Here is a 25423-nt window from a genome sequence, read left to right on the forward strand (position 1 = left end):
GGCTCCTGCCTGTACATTGCAATCTGCTGTGGCCAGGAGGCCAGAGGAACAGGCTAGTCAGGGACAGCATCTCAGGGATTCGCTGCATGAGGAGAGGGCTTGGGCTTTCATGCATGGGAGTTGTGACAACTCTTCGGTTGCTCAGAGGCCCTGTGGCCTATTTCTTGGTTCCTTAAGCATTCTCAAGAGGTAATATTGCTTGAGGGTTGCAGATAAGTTGTGACCACCTTTGGTTTAGGGGGAATGTCTGGTTTCTTTTCTTAAAACAGACTTTGCTTGACAGGTCAGTGTGAGAATGAGCACCCTCTGGTCGACCCTGGAGCCCAGGGGTGGCCAAATGTTAATAGAGTGGCCAAAGCGGCACCTGGGAGGTGTCCGCAGGGGTGCCATCTAGGGAAACACCAGCCAGATGATTCTGTCAATGACAATGAGCCACCCCTTGGTTGTTAATGATCCAAGTAACTGCCTGTGTCACCTCCACGTGGAGACCCTTTTGCTTGCAAACAAATGCTGTTTCTTCACTTGCCAGCCCACACGTTCCTCAAGCCTCTAAGCATTTGAATGTTGGCTGGGCCACTGTGAACCACGTAGCTCTTTCTGTCCTTCCCTTTCAGAGCCTGGGAGGAAGGTATTTGTGAGGGCAGATCCCCTCACAACTGTCGTCTGCAGAGACCACATTACCAGTGACACCTCTGGGCTTGGGGACATGCTTAGGACAGGTGGCTCTGTGTCCTGGGAAGCTGTCCCAGGAAGTTTGGTCTACTACCTGCCGATAGACAGACCTGCTCATTATTCTGAAATTGGAAATTTGGTTTTTGGACTCATTTCTATGTGCTGTTTGTGTTGGCCATCCTCCTCAGAACACCCTCAGCCAGCCAAGGAACAAGGAAAGTCATGCTGTGTTCACTTCAAGTGGGTCTTTCTAAAAGGGATGAGCTGGCTTGCCAGACACTTTTCTGATAGGGCCCATCATGCCCCTGCTTGGCAGGGTTGGTTTTGTTTTGGGTTGGTGGCCTCTTGAGAATTGCTGCCTGGAGTGGGTATTTTTGCCAGGAGAGACCCCAGCTCACAGCTTGTACTATGTAGAGGGCAGTTTCTTCCAAATCACAGCCAGCATGAGCTAAGGAGGGTCTGCCCAGTGACCCATGCATCAGAGCCTCAGGGGTCTCCTTGTTCCTTTCAGACCCTGTCGCATGGATTTGAGAAGCACCTGCTGTCTTTGCACTGCTCTGCCTCAGGTCCAGGTGCGTTCAGCCCTTCGTGACAGGAAATGCGGGCTGCGGGGTGGTGCTCTGGCCTCAAGTCTTACTTGCCAGGGGAATGAGACAACATATGCAGACATGTCTCCTCTCCTTTCTGGGGCCCAGTGTCTTCATCTCTCATTGAGGGGGCCAGAGTAGAGGCCTTCTGAATTTCCTTCTAGATAACATAATACCCATGAAACCACCTGCCTGGCAACTCCCCTCAATAAAGAGTGTGAGTATCTGTCTTCATATGTAGACCCCTAGGTGTGGAGCTCATGCAGAGCAAGGGATAGGTTGCATCCTTGCTGGAAACTTTTAAGATGTCTTTGTCTTTGGGGTTGTATAGTCCCACTGAAATATGTCTAAGTGTGAATTTCTTTTAATCTGTCCTACTTGGGATTCATTGGGCCTCCTAAATCTGTAAAACATCTGCCCATTATCTCTTCATTTCCTCTTTCCCATCCTGTTCTCTTCAGGAAATCCAATGGGATACATAATAAATAAACTTTCTCAGTCTATCTCTGTTGAGTTTTGTAGGGATGTGCTCTTTGCTCACAGATTTGTGGGTTGGCTCTGTGGTCCCACTCCATGCTGAGGGCTGGGTTTGGGTCTGATCCACAGGGCTCCCAGGACCCCTGCAGAAAGGACAGCAGTGCCCTGGGTGAATTCTCAGGCATGTGAGAGGCCAGGACAAACCGCAAAAGCACATTTAACAATGGCATACATCCTGTCTACTCATACTCCATTGGTCAAAGGAAGTCACATGGCTAAGCCTGAAGGCAGAGTCCACCTCACTCATGGAGGGTGTTGAGGAAAGATGATTATTTGCTGAACAGTAATGCCCTTTACCACAGTCGGAGTTGCAAACATGTACTTTAAGTCTCAAGCAAAATGGACTTCCTCCCTACCCCTGATAAACAGTTTAAAAGTTTCATCCAGTTATCCCACCAGGCTCAGAATCTTGCAATTTGCATCAGCTGTCTGGGCCCAAAGACCTGTGAACTAAATAATCAAGTATCTGCATAATGCTCCCCACCCCTGAAAAAAATTAACTGATATACAATATGCAACTGAAGAGTGATGACAAAGTAACAAGTCATCATTGCCCCTTGAAAAGGGGAAGTGTGGGGGGTGTGAAGCAGGGGGGTCCGTGGCAGAGCCTTCCTTTGGGTAAAATATTGTGAGATCCTCTTATTGTGGGGTTAGGCGCGGTTCCACTTGGGATTAGGCCGGGGTTCTGCTCTTTCAGAGCAGCACCCGGATCCATTTTCTCCGTGGCTCCTGGTTTCACCCTGTGGAAGTTCCTACTTTTTCTATTACCCTTAGGAAATATGCCCTCCTTCAAGTCAGTCATTTTCTCACCCTATTCTCTGCCTATAGAGAGTTGGGGGTTCAAGGGAATTTTTATGGCAATGGTTTTGACAACACAGAGCTCTCAAAATCATGTTTAAAAATGCACTTGACCATGTAAGATTATATATTAATGATACCAAAATTTTAAAAATGCACTTGACTTTATGATATTTTGAATATTTTATTAAATACCTTTAAAGTGTTTTTGAGTCCCAATCCGTATGCCAAAGCCAGACCCGCAGCTCTTCTGAGACCTGCCCTTTCCTCCGTCATTTTTTCTTCCTCTTTTATCTCCCTCTCCCTTTCTCTTCATCTCTCCTTCCCCTTAATTACAGGTATTTTGAGTTAATCAGGCTTTCCTCCAGTGGAAAGCCTGGTTTTATCCTTCATCGCCCAGTTATGACTTAAATCCAATCACATTTCTACAGTTGTTGCGTGGTGGCCGCATCTCTGATTTGATCTCTGTTCTGAGACAGTCTTAAAGGCTGTGCCCTTGATTTGGTCTTTGACCCAAGACCACACACCCTTCATTGATTAATTAATGAATGGCCACACCCTCAGTTTGGTGAGGAAACTGTTCTGTTTTCCAATGTGCAAGTCCAGGGACTTCAGGACCCTCTCAATTCTGCTTGCAAACTAACCAATTTTTTACTGAGCTCATTGCTTGCCTGTAGCACCCCACGAAATGCAGCTCACAGGCGACTCCCACAAGGAATCATCTTTTCTGATATTTCTTCACGGGAAGCCATAAGTACACTAGGTACGTTTTTGGCTTTGCAAGTCTCTTGAGCAGCAGTTTTCCCACCATATAACCCAGATGCCATTTCTCTAGTTCTGTTTAGATTTCTTTACCACTTGCTGCCCAGTCTCAAAGCCAATGCCACATATTTAAGTTGCCATAGCACCCCACTTCTAGGTACCAATTTCTTTGTTTATTAGTTCTTGCAGCAATAATTCTTCGTAATAATTTGAGAGGCATACAACAGAAAATACTCCTCACTCAGGGGTCTGGAGGTCTTCTGTTGTGCTCCAGGCTACTGGGCATGCTCAGGTCTACTCAACTTGTACTTTCTGGGCTCCAGGCTGAGGGGGCAGCCGCTGTCTAAGGCTTGCTCTCCTCATGGCCTATCACAGAGTGTGAGCAGTGTCTTATTTTTCGAAAACATTGCTTTCATTTTTTTCTCCCAACCCCGTTCTATCTCTGTGCCAATTTCTGAGTTGTTTAAATATTTTCCTGTTAATTAATTTTCATGTCAGCTGTATTTAACTGTTCGTTGGCCTTCTAATTTCATTTTTCATTTCTAGAAATTCTAGTTGATTCTTTTTCAAATATGCCTAGGCATAGAACATTTCTTTCTCTATGATGTTTAAATTTACAGGTCTCATTTTATATTTCATATCTTCAAATTTAATATCTGGCCCTCAGGAGCCAATTTTGCTGCTATCATTTCTGTGGATGGTCACTCCTGGTGGCTTCCTCCCTCAGGTGTTGGGTTATTTTTGACAGTAGGTTCATCTCTAACTGACTGTCATCTGCACGATTCCTGAGGGGCCTGGGTTCGGTGCGCCTTCCTCCACAGAGATTTTGTGAATGCTTCTTCCTGGTGCCCAGGGAGGCTACCTACCTGAAAGCACTTTAAATCTACTTACCTGCCTGGAACCTCCCACCTTGAGAAGGGTTGTAACTTCACACCCAAACCAAGTAGAGGCAGGCTCGGGCTGTGAACTCACATGGGACGCTTCCTGGATATTTCCTCATTCAGAGCTGAGGCTGGAAACAGTCGAGTTTCCTGGTCTCCTTGTGCAGTGACTGGATTACAGGAGGGGGAGCTCTTCCCTCCCGGATCCAGGCAGAGCCCCCAGTTCAGACCTCCCCCTTTTGTGGGCCAGAAGCCTCGTCTGTTTCTGGGCTTGGCACGTGCCCCTCAGGCATCCCCTGGCGGCAGTGCTCACGCAGTTTTGTCGTCCTACTTAGCGATTTTAGCACTAGGATTTCCCTCACCTGCTCCCTTCCTCCTCCCTCCTTCTCGCCCTTCCTTTCTTTCTCCCTGCTTAGCCTTCACATTTAAATTGATGTTTATTGTGTCTTGTCCAGCGTTGGTGGCGGCCGTTTCTGAGAGAGGGGCCTGGTGCACTGCCAGGAGCAGACGGTCTCGCCTGTGCAGTAACCTGCCTCATCCTCCCCGGGGACCCAGCAGCCTCTGTGTCTCAGGAGGCCTCAGGGGCACACCGGACACAGCCCAGGGTCCATCCAGAGGAAGGAAAAAGATCCAGTTTATCTTTGTAAGGTTCTTATCTGACGAAGGACAGGGCATGGAGACACAAGGAGGGGGAAGAGGAAGTAAGACCCATGCATTTAATGAGCACCGACTGCCTACTGTGTGCAAGACCCTGTATTGGCACCTTGCTTATCTGCTTGTATCATCTTATTTAATCCTCATAACAACCTTTGAAAGGCTCAGAAATGGCAAGTGATGTACCCCAGGTCACACGTCTAGTAGGTAGGCTGGGCTGAGAAGCCAGGCCCACCCCCTTTTCACTGTCCTGTGCCTCTTCAGAAGACACGGCACAGTGACCCTGACTGGCCTGGACGGGCTGCATGGGCAGCAGCCTGGCTCTCCGCGTGCCAATTGCACAGCTGTGTCTCTGAGTGGAAGTGGCACACTGACAGTGGTGGGCACCAATGGGTGGGGTTTTGCTGGTATTTTCCCCTTCTTTGTTCACGATAGCTGTAGAAATTCAAAAGGGACAGACAGGTAAACCTTCAAGTGGGGTGCCGGGTGCTGCACTGTATTTGTGAGGGCAGAAGGCTGTGGTGGGCACTGTCAAGGCAAGGCCCTGTTTCCTTTAAAGTCGGCGTCTGGAGCTGCTGGTGACCCGAGCGTGGACGCCTTGAGAGATGTGTGTGTGATGAGCACTTGGCCGTGAGCCCACCCTGCAGACTTCTGCAGAGGTACTAGCCACTGTGTTGTTGAGTTGTTCCCGAAACACTCCCTGGCCAGAGCTCCTGGGGTCCAGAACCTCAGATTAAAAAAAAAAAAATCAGGATTAATTCCCAAGGATTTCAGCAGCTCTATCGCACAAGTCTGGTTTTAAATCTTCTCCCCCAGCCCCGAGTGTTTGTTTAGACCTTTTCCACTAGGAAAGTCGCATTTCATCTCTTCTCCCTGGCACTGCCCCCGGCCCCAGGCAGTCTTTGCGTCAGGACGTCCCCATCACTGAAAGCTAAGGCCTCAGCAGGTGCTAGTGGCAGAGCAGAAGGACGCTTCTCCTCAGGGACTACAAGGCCCTGTGCTGTGCTCGCATCGGCTTTCGCAGGCCTGCGGGGGCAGGGGGCTCTGCTCGGCCAGGGGACAGGGCTGGGAGTGCTCAGCTGCTGCCCACGGCGCCTGGGGCTGGCATTAGGGTCACACAGGCTGCCTGGGCCCAGCAGCCGGAATGCTGGGGCCTCTGGGTGGGGTTCTTTGACAAGAGGGGAAACACCAGGCCAGGGCAGGGAGCAATCAACAAATGCTACCTATTGTCACTGTCACTGGGGTCTGTGGGACTAAGTTCTGTTGGGTCTGGTTTGGGTGATGAGAGGAAAGCCCAGATGAAAGAGCCAATAATTCAGAGTGTCAACATAGAAACTGAGTTGCCAGTGTTGGGGAAGTGATGGCCCTCCAGCTCTGGGAGGAGGGCGTCTGAGAGGCTGAGTGGAGCCTCAAGGAGTTTACACAGGTTTCCTCAAGGAGTCCTGCAGGTGAAGCCCACGGTCCCCACTCAGATGGGGCTGCTCTGCCCCACCCTGCCCCCAAGTCCTCCTGGGAGGCTGGGGAGGCTGCGGTTTTGCACCTGTGCCTAAACGTGACTTGGGTTTGCAAGAGCCCTTCCTAAACGAAGGCTGCGGAGGAGCACGCCTCCTGGGGATGGGAGTCTGCAGAGAAGGCAGGCACTCTAAGGCCTAGAGAGAAGCAGGAGAAAGCCCCAGCCCCAGTGTTTGGAAAAGGATAGGAAATTACCCTCTGGGCTGCAGTGTGCCTGTGACCGTGGGTCTGCTGAGGCTGGGGGGCTCAGCCAAGTGCAGAAATAGGTGTACGTGGCCAAGTACATGGGCTCCGGAGTCCTGCTCACAACCAGCACATTGTGTGTGTGTGTGTGTGTGTGTGTGTGTGTCCCGGGGGAGCTGCAGTGTACAGCTGACACCAGGCTGCCCAGTGCCAGCAACCTGGGCCCTCTGTGGTTCTGCAGCATCCATATCTCACACCCTCCCATAAATTTGCAGGATTGAGAACTTACTCAAAAACAAAGTGACTGGAGGCCACATTTGGAGCTTTTTTAGGTGGTGTAATAAGAGGTTTGAGGGGGCCCAGCAGCCAGGTATGGAAGATTCAGTTTAAGTGATGAAGGGTCCAGGTCCTAATCCCACAAGGGCTCAGGGTGTGCCTGACCTTGGGGCTGGCTCAGTCAGAGAAGGGGAGCCTGGGGCCCCCTGGGAGAACAAACGCTGTAGGGAAAGCTGTGCATAATCTACTGGACTTCCTGCCCTGGTAACACATTATTTCTGCTAACAGCAGTTCATATTTCTCTGTTTCTGTTGGTGTGAGGGAGCACTGTGCCCCGAGGATCTATGAGGACTCCACTGTAAGTAGAATAAAGCACCCCAAAGATGTCCACATCCTGATCCCCAGAACCTGTAAATACGTTCCCTTGCATAGCACAGATTTTGCAAATGTGATTAAGTTAGGGGTTTTGAGATGGGGAGGTTATCCTGGATTATCTGATTGGGTCCAGTGTGATCACAGAGCCCTGGTAAGTGAGACAGGGAGGCAGGAGTGTCAGAGTCAGAAAGGAGACACGACAACAGAAGCAGAGGTCAGACAGACCCAGAGAGAACTTAAAAGATGCTTCGTGGCTGGCTTTGCAGATGGAGGGCGTTGAAGGAGCCAAAGAATGCAGGTGTAAGTCCGGGGAAAGTAAATCCCAGGGCAAAATACCTCTAAAAATCAAAAGCAGTCAAAGGGAGAAATAAAGTTTGAAATCCATTTATTGCTCACAAACTGCAGTCCAGGGCCGGTTGTGTTTCCTGCTTCAGCAGAAGCAAAACCGGCCCTCCCCTCACCTCTCAGGTACAGATAAGTCCTCTTGCCCAGGTAATTACCCATTGATACGGAGATGAACTTCTCTCCACCCCTGAGGAATGATGCAAATGCACTAAAGCCATACTTGTTTCCACCTCTGAATGCCTATTGATATGCAGATGTACTAAAGCCAGGAGAGATATTCTGGAAATACTACAATTTTACCCACAGCAGGCAACCTCTAGAAGCTGGAAATGGCAAGGAAACAGGTGATCTCTACAAGTGTCCAGAAGGAACACAGCCTGGTGACACCCTGACAGTTAGTATACTGAGAACCATTTTGGACCTCTGACCTCAGAACTGTAAGATACGTTGTATTATTTGAAGCCACTGAACGTGTGGTAATTTGTTATAGCAGCAATGGGAAGCTAATACAGACACAAGTCCTGAGCTTGGGCTGAATGAGCGAAGGAGCTCAGGGCCTGTCCCAGGTCCACCCCAGAGCTCGTCCTCCCTCCCTGTCTCCTGAAGTTGCCCCTGCAGCAGGTGCCAGGCCACTGGCCTTCAGCAGCCGTCCTGGCTGGGTTTCCTCTCTCCTCTTGCTACTTGACGCATCTGCTGGTGGGCCTTCCCAAGCACCCTCCAGCCTTGGAGCATGCATTCCCTTCAGAGTCCCATTTGACAGCAAATAGGGATCAAACAGCAGGGAGACCAGGCCACCAGGGAATAATCAGGACTCACTGACACAGAACAGTGCCCTTCTTTCCTACGGAGTCACAGTCATTAGCTCTGTGACTGCAGCTTCTCTCTGTTCGGCTGCATTTCTTCAACAGTTCTGGCTCGATGTGCTCCAGAGAGCAGACACTCCAGCCAAAAGATGGGTTCCAGGGGAATCCATTCCTCTCAGGTCTGTATAGAACAGCAAAATGGCCATGGGCTCTGTGAGCTTTTCTTAGAAATACCTTTGGCTTTAGTGTGTTCAAAGAGCAAGCACTAAACCAACATCCTCACCAGGCTTAAAGAGGAGAGCGTGCGATTCGCCGCTGGCTTTGTTGAGAGGCTGGGGTGATGACAAGGTGGGGGGCGTGGTGAGGCGCAGTTAGCTTCGACATTGTACTTTTTTTAAGGCCTCGGGAATCTTCTGTGAACAGGCCAGCCTTTGCTCATGGAGGGCCTCTACCCAGAGCCTCACTGATCCGCCCCTCCCTCGACCTTTAAACACTTAGAAAAGCAAATTGGTTCTTTATCTAAAGTGGAATTTAGTGCAGACAATTACCTGGGATTTGGGCATTTCGAGACTGTTATAAAGAAGGGCGATGCAGAGACAGAAAGGCAGGCAGACCAGGAGAATGCTGCCCTCCTGCCCAGCACTAACACAAGACTAGTAAGTGGCTCTTGAGCGGTCCCTCTGCACCCGGGCCTCAGTTTCCTTCTGCTTCTGACCTGTGCCATTGCTAATTCCAGGCTTGAATCACTCCAGGCCTTTATATGACTTTACACTGAGGAGTCCTTGATCCTTTTAGAAACAAGGAAAAACTATTTCATGAATAATTCCAAAAAATTCCCCCAGAATGTAAGAATTTGCAGAGATACCAATTTTTCAGATAATTCCAGACCAGAATGTGGCAGAGAGATGCCAGCTCTTTGAGGGGGATGCCAGGCAGCCTTGACTCTTACCTGCAACCCCTCCCCGCCCCACCCTGTCTGAGGGCACAGCTAGAGGACATCTGTCACCCGGTCACCATGGGCTGGGATGCTGCTGGCCTGGCTTCCGAGGAGCATGGTTAGTTAACTGCCCATGGAATAAGGGTTAGACCTTCTGCAGCAGGTAATAAATTTGCCCCCCACACTAGACTGACTTCCCTAAGCACTGAAAACATTAAAATGCCACCCTCCTCTGCCATTGCCAATTCAAACTAAGAAGCAACACTGATCCGTGATGCCCAAGTTAATTCCTCTTTTAGCTTTGTTGATTACGAAAATTCTAGGAAAGTTTCTTGACACCAAGCTTTTCTCACTGATGTAGGGGCCTGCTTTGCTCCCAAGATTGGAGTGTTTTGCACTAAAGTTATGGTTCTGGCCTCAGGTTCTCAAAGAATGGGGGGATTTAAACCCAGTCTGTCTCTTTCTCCCATGTGACCTGGGGTAGGTCACTTACCCATCTCAGTTCTCTTGCTCTCAAAGGGGGAGAACGGTACCTTCCTCACAGAGCTGTGAGGGCTCTAAGCTATCATTTTTCAAGTACTTGCTACATGCCAGGCACAAGTACCATGTCGTTTAGTATTCACAGCAATCTCATGGTGTGTGTGTGCAGGGGTATTATTGTTCCGATTTTAGAGGTCACTTATAGACTCAGAAAAGCTAGGTGATACCCCCAAGATCACAGTTAGTGGTACAGCTGGGACTGGAACCCAGCAATCCTTTCAAATGTCTGCTTTCTTAGCCTCCCACCAGGCGTCCAGGAAACCTTGCATACAGTAGGTGCTCAGTATCGGTGAGCAAAGAGAGAGTCCTGTGCCGTGTCTGCAAACCCGACTCTCAGGGGTGTGTCAGGTCTCAGGCATGCAACTTTGATTGCCATGACCTTGGCGTAGAGGCAGGCTGGCAGATGGCATTCTTGGGGACTGTTCCAGGGCAAGGCTGGGCAGGAGAAGGCCCTCTGGGGTACCTGATCCCTCTCTTCCTCTTCCTCCTGGGCAGGCAGGCATCTCTGGGGGACTCTGTGCCCAGATCCTGGATCCTGGAGGAGGGCACAGGGTTTCTTAGATGTAAGGGGTTAAGTTCAAAGCAAAAAGGAAGCTCTCTCCAAAATAAAGGGCAGCACGAGTGGTGGGGACAAAGGAGGATGGCTGAGGATTCCTACTAAAACTTTACAGCTTCCGTGTTTCCCCTCCTCTAAATCTTCCCATGGAAACCGTCCATCTGGGGGTCGTCTCAGCTGAGTGAGGGCAGGAGCCAGCCATTAGCCCCGCCGGGGAGGGCTTTCCAGCCTCATTAGTGCCCGCCCTCGGCCCTGGTGGGCAGCGGCCTGTTAACTGGCGCCGTGCTGCAGACCCAGAGGTGAGGAGAAGCGGCCGCAGATAGACGCCCGCGGGGGCTGGTGGCACCGCTGCCACCCTCCAGCCCTGCCGGGCCGCATCTGAGTAGAGGGAGCTCTGCTGTTGTCCCTTTTGTGTGTATTGACTTAGTGGAGTGCAAACATGTTGAAAGTTCACTTTCTCCTTTATAGGAGTCTATAAAAAGGCTCTTAAACTGGAGTCCTAGGGCTTCAGCGAGCCGAACATGGGATCACGCCTTGGGGAGGGCAGAGCCCAGCCCTCCGCAGGGAGGAGAGGAGGGGAGGCCAGGATGGACTCGCACCTCTGCTGTCCTTATTTGGCCTTTGAGCCGCAGAGCCCACGGTGCGCCTCGTCCACGCGAAGTGCTCCTTTTACAGAGTGACTTGGTGAGCAGGGGGTGAGCCCTGTGGCCAGGCCCTGGGCGGCGGTCGGCAGGACTTGGGAGACTGACCGCATTTGCTCCTCAAGACCCAGTTTCTCCGTCTGTCAAGTTCGGTGACTGTCCCTGCCCTGCCTGCCAGCCTCTCGGGGTCCCGAGGATGGAGTGGGAGAGGGGCTTGGGGCTGACAGTGTGTCGTGGCCAAAGGACCTGATCTGTAGGCGACCCTGGCGCTGAGTCCAGGGCCTGGTGCTGATGTGTTCAGTGGAGGGGTGAGTGAACGGAAGTGCTGGGGCTCACCGCAAGGGCCAGGCCAGTCACCCTGTCGGGCTCTCTGTGCCTGGGTTTGTGCCCCAGCCGTGGCTCTGGGCAGGCGCCTGGGGTCTGCTCCTGCTCACAGGCACACTCACTGGGGTGCCCACCTGACACCTTGTGTCACTTTTAGCCCCCTGACCTCACCTCACCTGTAGGGAGCCATGCTCCCTGAGGGGTTTGCAGTGCAGACGGGGCCGCCATCCACTGTCTTCCCTAGGGTGGCCGGCCCTGCTGGGCCCAGTGAGCAGGTCCCTCTGAGAACTAGGGGTGGATGGTGGGGCCAGGACATCCCGGTGGCCAATACATGGAATTGCATGTGGCCCCCAAGGACCCTCAGCCCGGGCTCAGACAGGTCAGCTCTCCTGAGAGGAGGAAGTGATCAGTGCTGAGTGGGGGGTGGGAAGGGAATGGGTGCCCCTTGGGAAGAGCAGTCACTCCCCTGGGTACAAGTCCAGTCCAAGCACAGCAGGCACTTAGATCAGGTTTGTATTCGAGGAGCAGGTTGACTCTGACGTCCAAGCTGGTTTTGCTACTGTACCTTGCCTGAGTTCCTTAGTGTCCCTGAGTCCATTTTGTCATGAGCAACATGGAGATAGCCACTAACTGTGGGGTATTGTGGAGGAGAGGGAGCGTTTCGAGTGCAATAATTATGAGGCAGCCAGCCCAGTGCCTAGAACACAGAAGTGTCCACTACATGGATATTATTGTTTCCACCACTGGGATTATCAATCACCGTCAGTATCGCTGTGGGTAGCATAGAACCGTTTGCTGGTGGAAATGGCCATGGATTTTGCTCTGCACACTAAATTAAATGGTATGAAAAGCCTGGGGTGTCACTCTGAAAGGCTCCATGCGTTGATGTTCTGGAACATAGCTGCCCAGTACAGTGGCCATATGTGGCTACTGAGCACTTATAGGTAACTAATGAAAATGAACTGAAATCTTAATTTTATTTAATCATAATTAAATTTAAACAGCCACATGTGGCTAATGGCTACCATATTGGACAGCACAGATGGAGGAGGGCTTGCTCATGGCAGCAGCAACCCTCAGCCACATCTAGTAAAGGTCAGCTTAGACTGGCACATGGTGTTGATCATGGATTCCCTTGAACTTGATCCACATGGAGACGAGCTGGCCACTTTCAAACACTGACCATAGCCAGAGTTTGGATTCTAGCCAAGGCAGGTACATGGCTTCTAACCTTTCTGGAAATCAGAGCAATAGAAAGAAATGGCCCATGTGTATTATTTGTCCCCGACAGTGAGCTGCCGACTCTGTTTTCAGATGAGGAGAACACACCCTCAAGAGGTAGGGTGACTCCCCTCGCCCTTCATCCCTTCCCAGCTCCTCAGACCGCAGAAATAAAGGGCCTGCCAGGTTTCATACAGACAGAACGCATCAGTACGGAGGTCCCAGGCCGTGGGCTGCAGAGCAGAGCTTGCCCTGCCAGGGCGGGGAGGGGCTTCCCGATTTATAGGTGTGGGGCTGGAAGCTCAGGGGATCCAGGGACCTGCCCAAGATCCGTCAGGGAACTGGCCAGTCTTCCAGGAGGCAGGACAGTGCCCAGGGGCTGTCTGGCTATGAGCCCATTTCCCCAGTTGCCCTGTCTTGCTTGCACTTCCTGTGGCAACTGTGGGAGGGGACAGGCCACACCTGTGGGCACACCCACAGGGGCTGGAGGGTGGCAGGGCCCAGAGTGGGGTGGTCCTGCCCTAGCAGGGCAGGGTGTACTGGTGGGGGGCTGACAGCTGACAGCCTTAATAGGCACATTGTCCCCTTGCTGCGGAGAGTGCCGCCCGGCCACTTCCGCACATGCCGCGCTGGGTGAGCTCATGTCTGAGGCTGCGGGCGGCACGGGGCAGCAAGCTCGGCTGCAGGGAGGCCCGCCGGCCCGAGAAGCCCGCGCGGGCTGGGGCCGGCAGAGTCGTGAAGCAGAACCGTTGTAATGAGCGACGCCGGCTGGATTTATGGGGCTGCGCACGTGTGCCTGGCCTTCCTGCGAGGGCCTCCGCACGGGAACAAAAACAAGTCCTGGCCCAAGAGCGGCGCGACTGGGTCTTAACAGGAGCCCACTAATTGCTGGAAGGCCCTGACTGGCCCCCAGTCTGTAGAGGAGCAGAGCTTGAGGCTGGCTCCCGTGTCAGTTGAGATTTTGCTGGAGTCCTGGGTCTCTACCCGGGTTGTGCCACTTGCTGCTGAAGGTGCTGACTTCCTCCTCACTTTTCCTCATCTGTAAAACGGGATAACATGCCTTTTGTGGCCTTGGGTGGCAACATAACAGAGTGAACAAGAGTTGACTTCAGAGTTACCCAATCCTGGTCTGGAATCCTGGTCCTGCCAGGTTCCTGCTGTGTGGCTGAGCAGGTCTCTTCACCCCTCTGATCAGCGCTCCCTCATCTGAAAAGTGGGAATAACAATGTACATTTTGCAGGGTCATTGGGAGGGTTGAGGTGATGCACGCAGACTTCTTAGCGTGCCTGGTCCTCCCACCTCTGCCACTTCTCAGTTTGCAGTCACAGCTCTGGCTGGCTGGTCACTCTCATTCCTCCGCCTAATCAAGGAGGGATGAAGCAGATGGGGCCTTGAAGGCCCTGGGCCGTTGGGATTCTGCCCGTGATGTGGTGGTCCGGGAGGCAGAGGGTTAAAGACACATCCTCTCTAGGGCATGTTGGAGACTCACAAGGGCCAGCGTGCCCCATGCGCTCATGATCTCAGCCTCTTTGTCTGCCGTACGAGCCTGACAGTTCCAGAATCCAGAACTCGGACTGAGTTGGCAGCAGCTGGCCCCCCGCCCGCTGTGCTGGGGCCAGGAGAGGCTTCCTGTTTCAGGCTTGTGTTAGACCATCAGGAAATGCTGCTAGTAGCCCACCAAGGACACCTGCCCTGTGCCAATACCCTTGCTTGTAAAATTTGTGCACCTAGGCTCGCTGGCATGTGGGCAAGGGCTCTTGGCTGCTATAGCTCAGAGGTCCCTCCTGCAAATGTTTTCCACTGTTCCCCTGTTTATTGATACCGTGGATTTAGCATCTAGCCAGAAAAGTCCTATGTCTACTCTATTTTCAAATCAAGAGCCAAAGAAAGCAGAAACACCAGATGCTCTGAGATCCAGGCCATGGTTAGGCAGTGTGGCAAGAGGGTGCCAAGCTGGGGCCTAGTGCCAACATCAGACTTCACTCTAAGGCTACCATGTGCCCACATGAAGGAAGAGATCCAGCAGATGTTATCTCCATCTGGCTTACACAGCATCAGGTGTGACCATGTTTTCTTCAGTCTTCTCTCTGCCTTCTCTGAGTCAGGCCCCCTGCCTTGTGACCAGCCTTTGAGGTCCTAGCAGGTTTGGCTTGACCAGTGATGCACACAGCTGCTGAGAGGGGGCCCCTGTCCTGTCCCAGGCCCTCTGGGTCAGGCGCCGAGGGTACCACTGGGTGCAAGGGCCCTGGTCCCTGGCCTCCTGGTGGGCAGGGTCTCCTTTGCATGCTCACTGCTGTGTGGCCCACACAGAGGGCTCAGGGTGTGTGGGAATGAATGACACCCACTGCCTAATGGGGAGGCAGCAATGTCGACCTGTGACAGCTGCCCAGTAGGCACAGTGCTGTGAATGGTGGGTGTGCAGAGTATACCAAGAAGGGGGACCTGTCCTGGACAGTGGGGTCAGGAAGGCTTCCTGGAGGCAGTGAAAGTTTGAGAGCAGAGACCTGATGGGTTGTGCAGGGCTGTAAGTAAAAGATGGCAGTAGCATGTTCTGGGCTGAGGAACTGGCATATGTAAAGGCCTGAAAGCAAGTAAGAGTGGCCTGAAAGAGTCACCACGGGTGGAAAGAGAGGCAGGGGTGGAAGATGACGGATGGCAGAGACCAGCCTTCCTCCATTCCTGGGCCTGTGTTGGCTTCAGAAGGCAGCTTCTGAACTTCCTTATCCATTTATAAATGGAGACACTGCCACCACTGGCCCTGTCGTTGTGAGGGCCGAACCAGCGTGCGTCTCCTATGCTGAGTGGAGTGTGGTGACGGTTTCAGCATGCTGCCCTCTGAGAAGCCCTGGGGTGACCAGGGACATGTGGGCAGGCACAGAAGGGTTCGGGCCAGGGCCCCTGGGAAGCAAGGTACTAAGGCATCATCCTCAGTAGAAGTTGCCAACCTCCTGGTTGGATTTACCCCCAGTTCAATCCTGGAGGGGCTGTCAGTGGCCGTGGACAGTGTATGTGAGCACTTTGGCTCTTAGAAAGCTCCCTGAAGTTGGTGTCACCCTTGCCCAAGGAGGTGTTTTCCCTGCAGAGGAAGGTGTGCTCTCATGGGGTTCAGAGGCCGCTCCAAGGTGGGAATCCATAGCCAGGACCTACACAGGACCTAATGAGGAGCTGCTGGGGTTCAATTACGCGCCTGGCCGCAGCTCTGCGCCGTTTGACTGACAGCTCATTACCCTGCTGCCATTTTTGGGCGGTGGAATTTAATCTCCCAGGTGGGAAGCAAATCAATTTGCCCATCTGCCACAGCTGAGCCTAGTTGAACTCAACCCTAATTTATTCTCTTAAGCTCAGGAAGGCTTGTCGTTTCAAGGTACAGAAATATCAGGTTGCCTGTGGAGTGCGTATCGGACGTGTCAAGAAGGCTGAGCGTAGGGCCTGACCTGGCAAGCCGTGGTGGTCAACAGGGGAGGTGTCATCAGCCTGGCTCAGGGGAGGCCAGGGTTCTTGCCCAGGAGGCTGAGCTCGTCGGTGGGAGGGTTGCCTGTGGGAACGGGGCGGTGTGACATCCCCATGTCACTGGGTTCAAAGCTGCCTGTCCAAGGGTCCAGGGCTGGACGGGACTCTCACCAGCAGGGTGCGCAGGGCCTGCTCACGTGCGTTCTGGGGCTGTGTTCGTCTGTGCTGTGGTCATGCTTCTGGCTCCAGTGTTTCAGATGCAAGATTTGGAGAGTATCATTGTGGGACTCCACGCTTTCTGCCCTCCACAAAGTATGGTCATAAAACCACCCTCAAGGCAGTGGCCTTCTCCATGGGACACCGGGACAGTTTTCAGGGCACTCCAAGGCCTCTTTCTTGGTGAATACATTACCTGTGGCATGTGCTCTGGGCCCATCAGTGGTGCCCCCTCTGCTGTGGGGGCTGGGCCCAGCATGTTCCCGAGGCACCCTGGGTGCCCCTTCTAAGCCCGTTCCAGGGGGCTGTAGCAGATCTCCATTCACAGAGATAGGTCAAGGAGGGCCTCTCCAAGGAGGAATTTCAGCTATTTTGTAGGAGACAGAGTCCGGACTGATTCTGCCCATGGTGGCCATTTCTCTGCATGCCTGCTGGCAGAGGGCTCTGAAGGCCCTATGGGTGTACGCAAGTGAGTACTGTGTGTGAGCATGGGTGACAGAAGGGGCGTGAGGGGGAAAGTGCCTGCCACGGAGAGAGTGTTTCTGAGACACCCCCTCTGAGTTGGACAAAGCAGCCCCGGCTGGGTTGGTTTCAGGGGTCAGGGAAAGGCCAGTCTGTTGACACACCTTTGCTGAGGAGCAGGGAGGGGTGGTAACGGAGGCCGGGATTAATGAGCGGTTTTATTGCCTCACCTGTCAGGAGAGCCATGTGACATTGTTTTGATATTGGGGGCCCCAGAAGCAAACACAACAGGCGAGGTTATAAATAGAAGGAACGTCAAAGTGAAGGCGGTCTCACCACTGCCACCGAGCGTTTCCCTTTCCTCTCAGCCCAGGGTGGGCCCGGGACCCTCCTCCCACGCCCTGGGCCGTAGGGACAGTGCTCCAAAGCGGCACCAAGGCCGGCTCCCGAGATAATGTTGACGGGTGGCACCTGGCTGTGAAAATTAAATATTGCAGTTGCTAATGAATAAATCTGCCCTGTTGTCCCCCCAGCCACCGCTGCCTCTGATGAGAGGGACAGGAGGACTGCTCAGGGTGACTGACAATGTGGCTGCAGTGACAAATAAGGAAACGAGAGGACTGCCTGCCCCGGCACTGGCTGACCCAGTCAGGTCTTGCACTGCCCGAGAAAAGCCCATGCCCTGGGGCCCCGGGACTGGGTGGGCATGACTGGGTGAGAGGGAGCTTACTGCCCATCTCTCTCTCTCTCTCTGTCTTTTCTCAGTGGCGGCTAACTGTAGCTGTGACCAAACACAGCCACCAGACCCTGAATGGAGGGAGGAGTCCAGCCAAACAATCCACAGGCCAGGGCTGACGAGGCTGGGCTGTGAGTGGGGTGCAGGCCTGGCATCTCAGCCCAGGGGACACAGGTAACTCCCCAGGCTGGGGCAGAGACACCTGTGTGCCTCTTGCCACTTATCACCTGTCACCTTGCTCTCTTAGCCTAGAAGATTTCAGGCTTTCCTACAAAGACCAGCTCTTGGTGGTCTGCCCCCAGAAAGCTTCCCTGACACTCTGAGTCACTGAGAGCAGCTCCCTCTTCTGAGCCCCTGCCCATTTAGCAGGCACCTCTCTGGGGCCCCCACTTGCTGGGGAGAAGCAATGTCCCCCTACCTTTGCCAGAGCCCTCCGTCTGAGGCTTCATTCATAGGAAGTACCCAATCAACCTTTGTTGGCCCCTGGATTGCTTTAAATACACACTTCTAGTTGCCTGTCTTCCAGCGGGTTCTGTTTGTGCCACCAGGGCCAGCCACATAGGAACTATCAATGAATAGGCTAGAAGCCTTGCCTACTCAGAGCAAAACTGCGGGGTGGCAGGGTGGTGTGTGTGCACCCCAAAGAGGAGGCCAGCGCTGGGGGTTGGGGATCAGGGAGAGCTGTGTTGGCAGTCAGATAGCTGGGTTCAAATCCCAGCCCCGGCATTGATAGCTGTATGACCTTGGGGAATATACTTCACCTCTCTGTGGTACTTTTCTTACCTATAAAATGGGGATAGTATTACCAACCTCATAAGGGTGCCAAGTAGATGAAATGATAGGTGTAGAGGACTGTGTGTGTGTGTGTGTGTGCGCATGCATGCATTACACACACAACAGTTATTGTCAGTTTAGTCCAACTTAGAGCCATTTACCATGTTAAAGCTCAGATGGCATTTAAAGGGCTTTATGGAGGAGCACAGAGGAAATCATCTGGATTATTCAGGGCCGAGCCCAGCTGCTGAGGGAAGGACTGCTCCTCAGAAACAAGTGGGGGGCACTGCCTGCCTAGTGCCCCTGTCAGATCATGGGCTTGCACGGCCCCCGCTTGGGGTTGGGGGCTCAGGCACTGATGGGTGGCTCCGCTCACTAGCACTCGCTGCAAGTGTGCCTCTGACATAGCTTGTGGCAAAGGGAAGGCTTGGGACAACTGTTCCTCCGTGCACCCTGCAGACTTCCCCACTCACAGAATGATTGCATTTTTAGTAAATTTTACTAACTGCCAACTTATCTTCTGAATGGAGAGACATGTATGCATTCAAGTGGTTCTTTGCAGTTACACCAATTTTTTTAAAGCAACGAGCTGTTTTCTTTTTTTCCTGTAAACATGAGGTTGACATCAGAGAAGAGCTTTTGATCCCAGTTTTTAAAACTAACTGGGTGGTTTAAAGATGATGAGAATCTCAGGCGGTTGGGTGGCTCTTCCCTTGGTTTTATTGGAAAGAATTTCTTGAATAAGCCCACATCTCAGGGGCACGATGCATTTGGATTACTGAAAGTTTAGAAACATTTAGGTGATTATGGTAGATAATTCATGCAAATCCTGACAAATGCAATTTCTTTTGTGCCAGCACAAGGAGGAGCAGAAACTGGCTGCCATGTCCTCTGGTTACTTCCCAATCCTTTTAGTGACATCTAGTGGCAGATCACTGCCAAGTACAGGAGCTGCTTCTGGGAAGGTAAGGACATGGAATTCACCTACGGGCCATTTAAGCCCCAGTCCATCTGTGTTTCAGTCCGAGTTAGAAATACCACCAAGGCCAAATAGACTTTCTTTCTTTCTTTTTTTGCTGACTAGAGTGTGCCTGCACACTGCAGATTCTGCCTGCAGAAACCATGCCCTTGAGTGAGCGGCTGCACAATATGGTTTGTCCAAGCAGTCTGCAGACCTTACTTATGAAATGGTATCATTTTAAGATACATCTTGAAAAAACAGTGATATTCTTTTTTTGTTGTTGTTGCTAAACTCTAATCAAAAAGTAGGAATGTGTAATCTATACCCAGAAAAGATCTTGGAAAAAAGATGAAAAGTCTTATCAGTAGTACCTTACATATAGGAGAAACTTGGCAAAACAACTTTCAGGTTTGAGTTAGAAGTAGTGCCTTTTCTTGCCACTGGTTGTGTGATGCTTTAGGACTTCTAGTTCGATTTCATCAGGCACAGTTTGGAAAGGAAAAGCAGCCCTTTACATTCACCCATGATATGCAGTGTGCTGTACATTTCCTCAGTTGGCTTGAGAAGCAGGCATGTTTCTTAGGAAGAGACAGAAGCAGTCTCCTGTGCATTTTAGACAAATTTAGATTAAGGCAAAATTACATTTTAGAGCAAATAGTGTCTGTGTTCTGCTGAATTTATGTAACAGAAATTTAGCTCCCCTGGCACAGCTGCCATCTTTCTAAATAATCTACCTCCCTAAACACGCGCAGCCGTGAGAAGGCACACGCCTGCTGGCAGCACATCTTAGGGACCTCGGCGGCGGCACCTTGCCCTTAGGAAACTTCTGGCACCAGACCCCCCATCCTGTTAGAACGAGAGGCCCAACAAAGCCCCGTCAAAGGGCTCGAGGCTTCTGCAGCTCCATCCGGCAAGTGGCCCAGCAGCACTGGACCAACCACGAACCGGAGACACTGTCAGGAGGGAGGCAGACGGCAGGGGAGAGCCGGGCTCAGTCTGAAGACCCGGGTTGAGTCCCAGCTCGCCACTGGCCACCCAGACAGCTTTCAAGGCATCTACTCCCTTCGTGCCTGAAACGGGGCGAACACCCTTGCCCGAGTGTGCCAGGGCTGAGGGGAGAGACTGCATGACTCCCTCTACCGGCCATTAGGGCCTGAAGACGCAGCCCCCGCTCCCCTGACCAGGCTGCAGTGGCCGCCGTGGGGCAGCCTGGGGGTGGGCACCCCACCCAAGGTCCCCCATCCTCTGACAAGAGGAGCTGACTTAGGGCTCAAGGGCACAGTAACTTGAGACATGCCAGTCATAACAACAGTTTAACATTTTACTAAATCAATTCACACAAATTTCAAATTGCAAATATAATTAAGGACAACAGATTCTGTTCTGCCTTTTAAATCTTTCATTTTCAAATCTATCATTAGGACAAAAAGTAAACAAAAATTAAGTCTGCTGCAAATTCATGACTTTTCTTCTTGAGACAAAAAGGAACATTATAGTAAAAAGAACGCCACTGGGTGTACGATAAAGCACCACGACACACGGTTACGGGACGGGCTTCCTGGATTCTGCCACATGTAGGAGACTCTGCTCTCCCCACTGCTCGGTGCCAAGCAGGATTTCATTAAAATAAAACTATAAAATCTCCTAGGTTACACTAAAGTCAGACACGCTCTGGAACACAGTGCTTAACAACAGTAATGCCAACTATCAGTGCTAACGCAAAAACATTTTAGAAGGTCAAAAACAATTAAACTGGAAACCAAAACCTTATTTTCCCTAGATGAGCAAAATCGAAAATGAAAGGGTTCCCGCCTCCCAGTAGGAGTGAGAGGGATTTTTTTTTTCTTTTCTTTCATTCAAGTTGGAGGCGGGGGCACGGTGTGGGCTGGTTCTGGAGGTCCTCAGCCTAGTTGGCGTCCAGCTTGGCCATTTCCTGCACGTAGATACCTATACTCTCACTGTCAAAAAGCACGAAATACACTGTCTTGATGGAAGAGGACATTGTTGACACGAAGTAATTGGAGATGGCCTTCAGAATGAGCTGAGCTGCCGTCTGCTTCGGAAAACCGTTCCTGCAGGAGGCAGAACAAATGCTCAGCAACCAAGGCGGCCGCAGGGCCGTGGATCCGCCCCTCCCCCAGCCACACGGAGCAGGACAAGTGGGCAGAGAGCTGTGACCTACGGGAGAGCATCCTCTGTGCTCTCAGAGAAAAGCATGGCAGGAGGTTTTCTGAAAGGCAACCAGCAGACGCACAGGATCTGTGTGCCGTGGCGTGTGGTCTGCATTAAGTCTCCCAAGGGCAGCATGAACTCCTACGTTTCTGTCCCGACATCACCATGACTAGCACAGGGCTTGACACAGCCCCGGCTTTCAAAGGCTCCCTGCGGGCCTCAACCTCGGGGGAAGCTGGAGGTGGGAGCCGCTCCAGGAAGACACTGGCTCCCTTCCACGCACACAGAAGGGTCATGGCTTTGGAGTGCACGGGAGTTGGGGCTGCTGGCCAGGAGCCCAACCCCAGTGCTCATCAGCCTGCAGCACCCCACAGTCTAGGGCAAAGGGAGCCGCGGGCAGGGAAAGAGCTCCTGGCCAAGGGGCAGCTCCCACGCCCGAGCCAGAATGGTGGGAATCCACGTGCATTTCCATCTAAGGTGAACGTCCCATGGCAATTTTGGAGGTAGGGGCTCAGAACCTAAGCAAGAGGCTAAAATCAGAGCTGGAAAGGTTGGTATTTGTTAATCCAACAGAGGCGGTCTCAACGCTGCAGGTGCAGGGCCCAGGCCACCCAGGTGGATGGCAGCAGGCTGCCTAACCTGGCAGAGGTAACGCGGGCTCTGGAGTCATGGCCCTGGATTCACAGCCCTCGCCGACCTGTTTGCAGTCAGGGATGCTCGCTGGGGGAGAGCTGGGGCCAGGGTTCCCGGGGATTCCTGTCCTCTGGCAGAGCTACAGCCTTCACTCTGTGCTGAACCTGGAGACCGGCTGGCGAAGTGCTGGGTCTCGGTGGGACTCTCCTGCAGACAGGGTGCCTACCACCAGGTGAGGGGTTCTTGAATGGGTAAGGTGCGGGACCTCTTAGAACACTCCTAGCCTCACGCTAAGGGCCTGTGAGTATTGGACTAACTTAGCTGGTTCTCTTGGAGAGCAACTTATTCTTCTGTCAGTGCTCAGAGCTTCACGGGAGCCTCAGAAGACCATTCATGTGATTTGCTTCTGGTCAAACAGGGCTTCGCCCAGTGCACCAGTGGGCCCCTTGTGACTTCTGGACTCCTCAGAAGTGAAGCACATCCTTGGATGCACGGGTGTCACCCAGTGCATGTTCCCAGCCTGCGCAGAGGCGCCTACGGGCGACAGGGGGTGTGACCCACCCTTCACACACCAGCGGCTCCTCCTCTGCCACATGGTACACGCACAAGGCCGCCAGCACACACGACCGCCAACAAGACCTGCTGTTCAAAGAGGCAGAACTAGAGCTATGGAGGTGTTCCTGCAGGGCAGCGCCACCAGACAGGCACGCCTCCTTCCACGGGGACCCGGGGGCTCTGCCGGCCACCAGAGCAGGAAGGGGGACTGACAGGTGGGGCGGGATGGAGGGTGGTGGGGACACTGTGGGATGAAGGGCTTTGCTGGGAGTGGGGAGAGGTAGGGACCCACGTGCTAAGTCATGCCCCTCTCAGATCTGCCACTCTGGGAAGCAGCTGTTCTCACCACACCCGGCTCGGCTGCCCTGACTACTTTCGCAGGAGCTGAGGAGCACACAGGGTAGGTTGTCCGGAGGAAGACATATGTTGGGAAGTGCTTGAGGAAGTAAATTCCACTGTCCATTTTCAGCGGGCACCTCTCATTTCTCGGAGGGATGCACACAAGTGGTGTGAGGAGCCCAGCTCACACCTGTGGGGATGTAGGGACGGGCCCTTCCTCCACCGGCCCCGCTCCCGAGGGGTGTGCAGGAGCAGGGCCACAGAGTCACTGGAATAACACCCCATTTTAAGCGTCTCACAAAGAGCAAGGGTTTACTTTCCTGATGGAAGTTCAGATGCTGCCCAAAGGGCTCGTCCAATCATGGACACTAATTTCATCCCTGATGCAAAAAATGGAGGCGGCAGTAGCAAATGGCCAGACCTGCAGTACTGGGGAAGTTGCAGAAGCTGTGGCAGGACAGGGAGCCCAGCCTGCTGCCGGAAGCAGCTCGCGCTCAGGCCCAGGGAGTTCTGAGGGCTCTCCGGGCCAGGCAGACCTTCAGGTGGGGGCTGAGCAGAGCTGCTGGAGATGCTCTCTGCACAGGAAGCCTGAGGCCATGCTCCCCCAGCCCTGAGCTCCCCCAGGTGAGGTGCCCTCCTGCCTGCCTGCCTCCCACAGGTGAGCTGGACTGAAGCGAGGGCCCTGGACTTCCCCAGGTGTTGTGTGGCCCTGTGGTCACAGCCCATCTCCTCCTGTGTTGCCCAGCCTGAGCTGGCCCTGGGGCGGAGCTGCGCTGGCTGCCCTCACCTATCCTGCAGCTGGTCTGCCAGAGCCGGGTGGGCTGCGGTGTGACGCAGATACCCCGGCCCCTGCTGACCGGGAGGCCCCCAGGGTGTCAACCCCATGCCAGTGACTCCCGCCTGAGACCAGCACTTCATGACACACCTTCATCCAGAGCTTTCCATTCCTCTGCCTCAGACCCTTGGAAAGGGGTCTGTGACTCTCAACAAGGGAAGATTCTTCTCTGCTCCTCTACATCAATAGTTCCATTTTCATCTCTAGTGGGGTCATGCAGGACTTGTTGAAACGCCTGCTGCTGGGCCCCACCCAGGGAGTCTGACCCAGCAGACCTGGAACCTTCCTCGGAGAGCCTCTGCTCTACCTGCGGCCAGGGTGCGCTTTACCATCTGGGCTTGCAGCGTGGGCCCGAAGGTTAAGAACCTGCAAGCGGGGAGAAAGGTGGGGACCACGGGTTTTAGACCTGCATGCTCTGCTGTTAATGAGACATGGGCCGGGCTGGCCTTGTCCTTCAAGGCTGCTCTTGGGTCAGTGTGGATCTGACCTGTTTCCAGGAGAACCTCTGGTTGACAAACCCATCCCCCTTTCCTGGGCAACCACAATGTAAAGAAGCCCAGCCACGGCACTGTGGCTACTCTGTACCATGCAGGCCGCCAGGAAAGACTGGCAGAGGCAATGGCTTTTCTAATGTTTTCTGGTGGGGGCTCCAAAATGTTTTCTAGTAGCCACAGTTAGAAATATTTGTAGCAAAATGGAATATGTAAGTAGGTGCTCTCACAAGAGTGCTTCACCACACCGTGCTGTGCCCCCGCCTCCAGGGCACAGCAGCAGAGCGGTTCGGAGCTCAGGCCCTGGGGCCACACAGGATCTGAGTCTAAGCCCTGGCTGCATCCTGTTTCCCAGCTGGGCAGAGGGCCTGGGTAACTGAAGTACTGATTACCTGGGGAGGCTGGGAGTACTGAACAACACGATGCCCTTCTATAAAGCAGGTGGCCTCGAAGGCTCTCCCGGAAGGCCCAGGCCCGAGGCAGCTGTGGCTGTGGCACTGCTGCTGTCTTCACAGCTTCCCTGCACCATGACGTCGGTGTCAGCACCCCAGAAAGCCATGGGGTCTGTAGTGCCCAGTCCGGAGGGTGACCACCCGATTGCTCGCGTGGTGTGGCCAGTGGCTCCGTGCCGTGGTGCCCAGCTTTAGGAGGCCGCTTGCCTGTAGTGTCCCACCCACCGGTTGGCCTCTCGCTGGCTCTGTTCCTTGTTGGTGTGTAACCACAGCCCCTCTGACTGGCCGTCCCTGCTCGGCCGAGGCTTTGTGCCTTCCGTCCCCATCTCAGGCCTCCTGCCTCCATGATAGTCCCTCTGTCCCATGGCCACACTGAGGTGTCGGCCTTCTGGACAAGACCAGACACCACTTCCTCCCAGATGCAATAGAGCAAAAGGGGAGAGGGGCTTGCACTCTAAGGTCAGCTTTGGGCTTGAATCCCAGCTGTCCTTGGGCAGAGATGTTAACCGCCAAGCATAAGTTTCACCAACTGGGAACTCAGTACCTCAATGGCATACATGGTGACGGCAACACTGGAGGTAGTACCAAGGGAGCTGCTGCACCCAAAGGGGGTCCCTCATATTCTTCCTTGGCCCCTGATGTGCCAGCTGTGGGCTGTGGTTATAGCATGAGCCTTAAGTTCCCCTGAGCCAAGTGTCTTGGACTGTGACCTTTTCTTTTCTCTTTTGGCCTTGACCAGACTA

The 25423-nt window shown here is 53.1% G+C and overlaps 1 protein-coding gene across 5 annotated transcripts in view; it reads right to left on the reverse strand.

Annotated features, from left to right (window-relative positions):
- Positions 1-20510: 20510 nt before the first annotated feature.
- Positions 20511-25423, reverse strand: part of LOC118918758 (core histone macro-H2A.1) — an 82147-nt gene continuing 77234 nt past the window's right edge. For all 5 annotated transcript variants that reach the window (XM_036897942.2, XM_036897925.2, XM_036897932.2 and 2 more), the window contains exon 9: positions 20511-21275. In XM_036897942.2, the coding sequence (XP_036753837.1) occupies positions 21110-21275 (166 nt within the window). In that variant the 3' untranslated portion in view covers positions 20511-21109. The remainder of the gene's footprint in view (positions 21276-25423) is intronic.

The sequence above is a fragment of the Manis pentadactyla genome, chromosome 13, assembly GCF_030020395.1.
Source record: "Manis pentadactyla isolate mManPen7 chromosome 13, mManPen7.hap1, whole genome shotgun sequence".
Classification (NCBI taxonomy): Eukaryota; Metazoa; Chordata; class Mammalia; order Pholidota; family Manidae; genus Manis; species Manis pentadactyla.